The following is a 10468-nucleotide window of genomic DNA, read 5'->3' as shown; positions in this document are numbered from 1 at the left end:
TCATGTCATTTTTTGTCATTATATACAATTATATCACTTTTACATTAAAATTTATCAAACGTTTTTACACTAGTTTTCTTACTCAAAACACTTTTAAAAATACAGCTTACCAAATCTACTACTTTATTTTGCAATGACTATTTTTGGGCACTGCATAAGCAGTTTTTAAAATAAAATAAAATAAAATCATAGCAATCCCAAACTGGCCCTAAGTCAATTTAGTTAGCCAACTTTTAATTTCAATCATTTATACAAACGATATTATAAGCTAAATTCTATTGTACATCAAAGACATCTACAAAACATTAAGAATGTAATAACCCAAAAAAGAAAAAAATAGAGCAAAGCAAAACCACACAACTAAAACAATAAACCAGTTATATGTTTTTTTTATCCCTATTAATAAACCGGAAACATAAAGATCTGGACTCTGGTTGTAAAATAAAATCCTTAGGACATTATTTTTATGAGCATTTTAGAGGTTAATTAATTAACCTAATTCAAGAGGCTAGGAGCCTAATAACTAATAGCGCGTTTACGTAACCATAATGAAAAGATGAGGAATTGAATTAAGGAGGAATTCAATTGAGGAGGAGTTGGAATGAGGAGAAGTTAGAATCGGATTACTGTTGAAATTGTTTACTTAAATGTTCTGGAATCGGAATAGAATTCTATAAAGCTGTTTACTAATTCAGCAGAATCGGAATATAAACCAGTATGATTACTAAAATGTCCTTGTCCCAAATCAAATATGTATTAATGCTAGCCAAGATAGTGTAAGCCACCATGATTTGCGTATATTGTTTATAACCTGCTCTTTGTGCTCGATGTTACTTGAACTATGCTTAGGCGTGCTCATTTTGTTCTTAGGATTGTGTATGTCATGAACAATTTGAAATTCCACATGGTGGAATGATACAGTTTTATAAATGTGTTAGACAACATAACAACTATTCATCTTGTGTTTTAGAGAGTGAACTGATGAAAATTTTCCGTATCTTTGGTGGTATCAAGGCCGTCTCAGCCACCATACCACATTTCAGTGTTTCTTGAAGTTACTGATTCACGGAATACTTCCAATGACTGGAGTTGTTTTGTGAGCCATTGTTTGTCGGTTGTTAACCAGAGGATAGAGGAGAAGTCTGTCACAAATGAGTCTCAGAACAGGTACTCCAAAGCTGCGAAAGACTGAGGCTGGCGTGAATTTTGTATAATAGTAAATAAATAAAGGAAAAACATGAGGAACAAACAAAGAGTAGGAAATAACTTCATTTAGGTTAATATTCCTAACCTACCTAAACATCATAATATCAACAAAAAGTAGTTCTTCACCATCATGGTGTCATCTAATCAGTCATTATATTTACAGAACATTTACAATTTTCCTTGATATGTCATTATGGCAGCAAGCATGTCATAGCATTAGCAAAAAACTAGCATTCACATTCTTTGGAACATCTCTTAGACGTCATTATGCACCCAAGTTTGCAACACAGTAGTCACATATGTACTCTTCCTTTCATCAGACATGTTGAAAAAGACCCTCAGAAGGTCATGTTCTTTGGCCAAGAAGTTGGTGACTTGAAATAATTTCATAGGAGCCAAAAACTCCATTTTGCTCAACTCACCGTCAAGTTTTTGTTGCATTTCTGTTAGGTTTATATCGGTTGACAGTGCATGAACTAGACCATCAAGCTTAGGTCCCACATCGGCTATAGCTTTAGTCATAATAGAGAATTGCTTAGCCATTTCATCCCTTACTATTGCCTTCTTGCGACTACTGTTTGATGTGTTACTTTATGCATTCCTTTGTTGTTGGGTATTTGGTACTAAGAAAGAAGTATCAAAATCATATCCACTTTCATCCTCACCTTCATTTTGACTGACATTGGCATCTTCAAGTCTAACTTCTTCTTCATCGTCATCAACATTACCAGCATTTGCACCCACAGCACAATCTTTTGCATAAATCTCTCCCAAACTGTGGTAGTGCGGAAAAGGCTTATAGTACAATCCACTTGCATCCTTTTTACCCTACAACAAAAAACACAAAATACAAGGCACATAAGAAAAACAACCTTGTGTTTAAAATTAGTTTTCATGATTAAAGCATTTTTTCTCAAGTTTCAGTTTTCTTGCTTCTCGATTCTTTTAAGGTCACAACTGTGATTGGAATGTGTAGGATGTTTGCGTGTCATCTCCCAGAGTTGCTTTGGAGTTCTATCGGGTTGCTAGGGATGCTCTACTTCTATATGAAGTGGTGGTTCCTGTCAAGGTTAGTACATGGAAACCAGTTGTAAACTTTAACTACTGACCTTTTTATACATTTGCTAAGCCAATCTAAAAATGTGCAGTTGGGATGGTTATGTCTATCCTATTGCGTTGTCTATTGTACTAAATTTTTTGAGAATCCGAACCCAACTACCTTCTCTCTGTCACTTTCTAAGTTTTATTTATCAAAGATACAAAAGATGTCACTGATGACAGTTGATGTTACAGTATCATTATGATTTTTATGTCATTTTTCTGATGAACAACCACGAAAATCATTCTAATATTTCCATATGGTATAATCTTAAATTAGCAAGGGCATATATATGCATACCTTCGTAGTCTCATCATACACACTTTTCTCACAAGCCAACATCATTTTCTCTTCATTCCACTCAAACCCACTGAGAGCTAGCAATTCAGTTAAGGCAAAATATTTTGCCTTCAACATCTTGATGTGTGATTCAATGTGGGGAAACGCCTTTAATCCACACCCTGGGAGTTTGGCTTCCATCATAGCTTCTATCTTCCCCAAATAACCATTTTTGAAACCAGTGTCAACTTGCCAAGTTAGGTCATTATGCAACTCAAGCAAGGATTCAACCAATATTGTATCCTCAGTAGTTGTCCAATAATATTTATGTTGTCCTCTTCCTCGTTTCGCAGATGAAGCATACACCATTCTACATAACAATATTAGAAATCATAAGCATTCCAAATTATTTCAATTACAAATATGATGTCCTTCTTAACTCAGAAACAAATACAACATTCCAAATGTTATTACACATACAGTATTAGACATAAGCATTTCAAATGATTTTGATTACAAGTACTAATGTCTTTCTTAACTTAGAAACAAATAAACCATTCCAAATGTCATTACACAAACAGTGATGTCTTTCTTAACTTAAAAACAAAAGAAGCATTCCAAATGTTATTACAAACATTATAATATAAAAAGACACACTAATGTCTTCATTAAACGAAAGGACATATCAAACACCGACTCAATGAACCGCCCTATTGTTTCACATTTCTTAGGCAAGGTTATCCCTCCATGCAGTCCACTCATCTGAGGACTCAACAGTGGTAATATAGTTATTCGCATCTGAATTCCAATCTTGAAATTGCCCGTTCGCTTCAGCTTCTATAGGATTGACAACCATCTCCCTCCTTATAAAATTATGGAGCATACAACACACTGAAATTATGCGACGATGTGTCCTAATGTCGTAAAAGGATGGGCTCCTAAGAATTCCCCACCGCATTTTCAATAGCCCAAGACACCTTACAATGACATTTCGAGCACTTGAGTGTTTCATATTTAAAAACTCAGCTGGTATTGTAGGACGATAACCATCTCTCCACTCATTCAGATGATAACGGGTTCGTCTATAAGGTGCAAGAAAACCTTTTCCGTTTGTGTAGCCACCATCAACTAAATAGTAACAACTTATTGTTGACAAAGAATTAAATTGTCAAACTTACAACTCTATATCACTTGCAATTCAAAAGCTAAGAATTTTAATTACTAAAATAAGTTGTGAGTGTTACCATTAAGGACTTTCAATCCATTTCTCCTAGTCACAGCATCTCTAAGAACTCGACCATCATATGCGGACCCTTCCCATCCAGGTAAAACATATATAAACTGCATGTCTGGAGTGCAGACTCCCAAAACATTCGTTGCTATTTCATTTTTCCTTGTTATGTACTTTGGTTTATCACATTCTGGTACATGCACCTTAACCGGTGTTCCATCCAGTGCACCTAAACAATTCTACAATATATAGGCCACTAAATTAACAAACTAAACTATGAAATAAAAAACTAGTAATTACTAAGTAATGCAGGCATGTAGATACTACATATTTTAAACCATTTCCACTTTGGGTCAGTTGAGTTCTCATGGATAGGCTCAGGTGTTTGCCAGAAATCCTTTTGGCATCGAATCATTGCTTTAATACACTCATGGAAATGCTTACTAATTGTTCGACCAGACCTTATAAAGTGGTGGTTAATTGTGCAATTCTTAAGATGGTGTGCAAGAATGTATAGAAAAAAATGCAACCATCTCCTGTATAGACACATTTCGAGTAGCTCGTAGCTGTCCTCTAGTCACAAGAACTTGACATAATCTATGAAAGGATCGTCTATCCATTTGTAGTTCAGCAATACATGTCACATCACTCTCAGAAATTAAACCATGTAAGTATTCTAATTGCTTGTAAACTCTTATAACTGTTTGAGAAGGTGAGGGACTTCTAAGGCGCTTTTGGAAACGATACCAAGAATAGAAACAAGAAGTAGCACATGCAACAAATATAGTTCGAAGATAGACAATCAATACATTCAAAGCAGCATGTAATTTCTTCTTTGTGGACAAACTTAGACAAGCCATTGGTCTACACAAAATAATGAAGAAAAAAAAATGTCATGAAGGACTTCAATTAACAAGTTAATAAACATATCGGCAAACTAAAATAAATTAACATTACATAACACAATTAGTCACAAAAATTTATATTTTTTTTCCTCCATACCTAGTCTCACAATTAATGGAAAAATAACAACATAAATCATAGTATACCTGCAACCAGTGAAGAGAGCTCAACCTACAACCTTGTCCTCACTCTTCCTAATTTCATAAAGATGATGAATATTTGATTAATAAACATTTGCGAGCATAAAGAATTAGGGATAACATACTCTTCCTAATCAATACAACATTTGTGAGCATAAAGAATTAGGGATAAATTACTCTTCCTAAACAATACAACATTTCAAAGATCACATGTACTCAATAAGTTCCCAACAACCAAATAATTCAAGTAAATTACATAAATTTGGAGCATGCAACAGAACAATAGATGTCCAAAAAGACCAATCATAGTGATTTGTGTTAGAATGATTGCAATGAGAATATAATGATTAATGTAAGGCCAATACTGTCCACACGTATCATAAAAAGTCTCATAAACATCTTCAATCTGCAAAAGAGTTGAAGTTTATAACACATGCTGTTGATATCAAAGTGCACAAAATGCTCAGCTCTGGTGCAAAATAAATTTTAGCAATTAAGTCTTTAAAGACAGAGATAGTAATTAGTAATTTATAACATTTTATAATTCAACACAAGCATCTAACCCCAGGGCAGACCTCAACCAAAGGCACAAGACAAACTGCCTGTTTTGATGACCCATATTCCCCAGACCTCAACCAAAGGCACAAGATAGACTCTAGGGGTGGGCGCGGGGCGGTTCGGTGCGGTTTCGAGTGAAAAGTTAAGTTTACCATAATACAAGGATCTTCAAGGACTCACAATACTTTACTACAACCCAATTGAAAAGTTAAGTTTGCCATAATACAAGGATCTTCAAGGACCACCCAAGTCTGGGCAGTGATGGAAAAGAATAGCAGCTACTGATGTTGCATTAAATAATTTTGCCATCCTGTTGTGGTGCTGCATCTACTGATGATGCATCAGTGATGCTACACCACTGATGATGCACCACTGATGCTGCACCTACTGATGTTGCACCACTGATGTTGCATCTACTGATGTTGCACCAGTGATGCTACACCTACTGATGCTGCACCTACATATTCCCCTTCTCGCCTCAGATTCCAGAGAATGTCTACTTTTTCCAGCTTCATTCTTATGCAATCATTCACTTGTTCGACTGAAATCAGACCCAATTCACAGATCCAAAAACCAATAACAAAGTTTTCAACTTATTGAAATTCATAAAAAGACTTAGAAAAACTAGTGGGCAAGAATCAACTCAGCCTCTCTCTCTCTCACTCTCTCTCTCTCTCTCTCTCTCTCTCTCTCTCTCTCTCTCTCTCTCTCTCTCTCTCTCTCTCTCAAGTGAAGTGATGTGAAGGAAGCAATGAAAGATTCAGCAGGATGCGAAAAATCTTTCATTTATTTTCTATCAGAGGTAAGAGTCTTCATCTAGAAACTCATTTAGTCGTGTAGTTCAAAGCAAAAAAATTCAACATTGAGATAAAAACGCAGAAGAAGTAGGGATTTACTTGTCCGTAATTGTGACAAGAGTTGTGGCTGAGAGGAAAGAAAGGCATGCGGCTGAGAGGAGAGAAAGGAGCTGTGTTTTAAGGAAAATGATAATCTAGGGTTAAAAGGTTAATCTTGAAAATAATGAAAGTAAGTGAGGGCATAAAAGGAACAAAATTAGCATTCTGATTGCCCGGAATCCAAATACCTTCCCTAATTTGGGAATCCAATTCAGCCAAATATTGGAATTGGATTCCAAAATTTGTGTGGGACCCACTAAATTTTGATTCCTCCAGATTTGGTAAACACCGGAGTATGCCGTAATCGGAATTCAATTCCGTTTCTTGATTCTGATTACCTTTACGTAAACGTGCTATAATAGAGTTGTTGGATCACCTTTTTCTGTCGACACTTCCCTATGGTTAACTTATCAGCCGCATGCTGTTATATGTATAATTTCATAAGAAAACGATTAAATTAGATTAATCACGAAAAAAATTTCAAAGTTTAGTGGATGATATTGTAACGAATACCTTATATAATCTTAGTCCAATTATATGTTGGAAAACTCAGACCAAGTGCTGTGATTGTGTTACAGGCTTACAGCTCAATTCACTCATAAACTAACATATCACAAGCTTGAAATCCATAGATGCATTGAATCAAAGACTAAAAAACGAAAGTGCATCCGTGCATGACTGGTAGAGAAGTTTGATAGCCGGTGGGCGGCGGTAGGTGCAATGGAAGAGGAGGGGGAAGTGCTGAACTACTGAGTTTTCTGTTATTTACTTGTATCTTATTTTTTTTAGTACTCTTTCTAAGATATTTTGTTTCTGCATGAATTTTTTTCGGTTACAACGGATGGATCCGAATAAGGGTAATTGTTTAGAAATGCATGAAGCTGTACATAGAATAAGGGTAATTGTTTAGCTCACACCTAATAACTTGGCCATGTAGAGATGAAAAATATTTGTGTCCAGGTTTAGTTCCAGACTTGCTGTTTTAATTAATACTAGTCTTCTGACATAATTGAATTTGCAGTTCTGATCACCTATATTAGTATTGATTATTTATTGGATAGTGGTAGTAATTCTACATTTCTGCTTCGAGACATGGCATACAACATATAAGTATTTCGCACCAAATCTAATCAAACAAGAACTATGAAAATTTAGAAATAAAAATTACAGCATTTGAAGTCACTTGGTTTTAGTGAACTAGATCATCTTAAATGGCTCGGATCAGTTTATTTTGCGACAGTTGGTACGAACTTGACCACTCGTTCCAGTGAGCGGGCTAAGGCTCCCCATTTTCAGCATGGCATTTGCAAAATCTGTATAAAAAGCTTCGGCAGTGGTGCTATAATTTGTAACCAGAGAATCTGTTGAGCCACCATTGAAAAGCTGCTGATCAGAATGCAATAGACCCTTGCTATTCACCAGGTTCTTAAAATAAGCATTATCAAAGATGAAAGGGCTTGTGACGTCTAGTGAAGAAAGGCTGTCATCAGTCCCAGAGCTCACAGTACAGTTTGATTTCAAAGATGTAGCAAACGATGAATCGATGTTAGTCTCATTATGTATCCGTCCTCGAAACACTACACACCTTGCTTGGCCCGTTGTGTGAGATCCTAGTCAGAAATTTTTGATGATTTTCAATGGAGATTAATATAATTGCTTGGAAAGTCAAGTAATTGAAATTCGAGAATTTCCCAAATGTGTTGTTGCTTTTTTTTCGTTACGTATGTACTTACCCGAGAGAGCTACCAATTCTTTGGTAGTAAATCCTTTAGTTGAGAAAGAAGTGATGAGGTCATTAAGATTTAGACTTGGAGATGGGAGCTGACTAGTTGCAGCACTTAAACTTGCTGTGGTGGAGTCCCTTCTGCCCAACTGAACCGTCCATGAAGGCCCTCCCAACTGCATGACCATACATACATTAAAATCAATTTCCGTAAATTTTATTCTAACTTATGCATTTTATGTTACTTACTGAAACAACTGAATCGCGAGCTGCAATGGCAAGGATATCTGCGCAGGAAACAACCCCGGGGCAGGCACCTTCTAGCTGAGATTTTATGGTATCGATCACTTCAAATCCCCTCAATGAGTTTGTATTTGGTGGCGCCGTCTTTTCCCCAGTAAAATTTGCAGTGTCATCTAATAGAACAGATGCATCACATCCCTATTTGAAATAACACGAAAAAATCGTCAATACTAATAATGACCAAGGAGAAGGATTTTATTTGTGATATAAGTTTTGAACAGAAATAGTACACAAGAAAATTAATCTTGTAAAGTACATGCGTGCATGCAAGGTTACTATTTTCTTTTTACAGAAAGAACTATTTCATAAATGCGCTCGCAAAATCTGAGAGTGGACGGAGGGTAGGAAGGGACATACATTGACAAAGCAATCGTGGAAATGGAGACGGAGTAAGGATGCCCCCATGCGATGCTCCTTCACCACTGCATTAACAACTGCATTCCGAACAATGGAAAGGGCTCGAGGGCACGTTGTCGAGTAGTATTGGGAGGATAATTGGGCAGACGATATCCTAAACAGGAATAAAAGCACAAAGAAGCAGAATCTGATATAGTGTGAGATAAAAGCCATAGCCAAAAAGAGAGAGGGTACAATATACTTGTTTTCCTTTTTTATTTCTCCAGTAGAATGGACCTTAAAGTTGTATAAATAGAGGATTACTTTAGTGGACTATTAACTGTTTGCCGATTTACTATTATTTGTTCTAGGTCTAAGGTCCTAAAGGTTTTGGCCAAACCAACCAAAGTCGTCCGATTTTAATTGTTATCTGAACCAGCAAAACATGATAAAAATCAAATATAAAGGAAAATGATTTTAGCACATCTCTACGCATGTATTACTTTCTCTTTTTATTGTTTTAGAATTGAATAAATTAAGAGAAAATAAGAGAACAACAAAATGAGACAAGTTCAGAATAAGAAAATGAGAGTTCGAAAATCATTAAGCAAACATCAAATAAAAAAATTTCATCAATTTAATTATTGTTTAATTAGTATTTAACCCCTCAACCCAAATTCCACTTCATAGGAAAAGTGTCGGGTGGCCTACAAATGATTGTAATGCATGTTAAGAATGAATCATACATTGATGAGAGGTGAAATCTTGTATAGGCTTATAAGTATGTTAGGCTACTTCTATATTGCCAATTGGATTTAAGGTGGAACCCCAACTTTCTTCATAGTATCAGAGCCAAGTTTGCCGCACGTGTGAAAGTTAACGGCTATTCGTGCTCCACGTCATCCGATTTGTGTTGTTCATGTATTAGGCTTAAAAATATGTCACATATATGAGACGTGTTGAGAATGAATCTCACACTTATAAGAGATAGGACTTTATATGAACTTATAAGTAAATTGAGATACTTTTCAAGTTATCGAAGTGGAGATACCAAACACAATAGTGGTTAATTTGACCATGACTGTTATATGTTAGTGTGTGAATATGTTTTTTCATGGAGGTATCTACTCAGACAATCGAACAAAAAGGTTGTTGCCACTTAAATATTTTCTACCACCTTTGCGTGACCATGGTTGAATAAATGTTTGTGCAATGTCCCCAAACTTTAGAATTTTCCAACACCTTGTAGTATAGGCACAAACTCTTACATTCAACACGGATATGTTGGTTTATTCTGTCACATGGGATATCTCTGATTACACTCAAGTTGTTCTTCTTCCATAGTTACAAAGTACGCTCCATAGAAGACTTTTTTACACGAATTTAGTGGCATCTGAAGGATTTTATTCAAAGTTTTCGGTTTTCCTTTGAATATGGCTGGTTTATATTTGACAAAACCATATGATCAGCTAAAGTAAAATCATGACAAGAAAGATTACGAATGAGATAATATGGACTTAGAGGACCTAACGTAAATTTAATATAATTGTCATCTTCTAGTCACAAGATGTTCATGTCTGGTTGGTCAGTATTCGTCTTGCCAATTATCAACACAAGGGCTCTGTAATTCTCGAAAGCATTGAAGACGCTAATTAGCATAGTTTTTCTTTTTTGACAAAACTCTGACATTCTTAGCTAACACGATATTCATAGTATTAATAAATAAAAGTTTGCAACACCATGTCATATGATACGGTCACACTGCTCTAATCAAGTGATCTAAACCAAATAGGT

At 35.6% G+C, this 10468-nt stretch overlaps 1 protein-coding gene across 1 annotated transcript; it reads right to left on the bottom strand.

Annotated features, from left to right (window-relative positions):
• Positions 1-7346: 7346 nt before the first annotated feature.
• On the bottom strand, positions 7347-8965 carry LOC103959007 (cationic peroxidase 1). Its single transcript, XM_018650300.2, has 4 exons — positions 8696-8965; positions 8285-8476; positions 8046-8211; positions 7347-7922 (listed from the first exon to the last, which is right to left on the bottom strand). Exons 1-4 carry the CDS (start codon positions 8906-8908, stop codon positions 7534-7536), a joined length of 960 nt encoding a protein of 319 aa, XP_018505816.2. The 5' UTR covers positions 8909-8965; the 3' UTR covers positions 7347-7533.
• Positions 8966-10468: the final 1503 nt, after the last annotated feature.

The sequence above is a fragment of a genome, unplaced genomic scaffold, assembly GCF_019419815.1.
Source record: "Pyrus x bretschneideri cultivar Hongxiangsu unplaced genomic scaffold, Pyrus_bretschneideri_v1 Contig39, whole genome shotgun sequence".
Taxonomy (NCBI): domain Eukaryota; kingdom Viridiplantae; phylum Streptophyta; class Magnoliopsida; order Rosales; family Rosaceae; genus Pyrus; species Pyrus x bretschneideri.
Note: the sequence above shows the minus strand (reverse complement) of the source record. Positions and strands in the feature narration are given on the sequence as shown.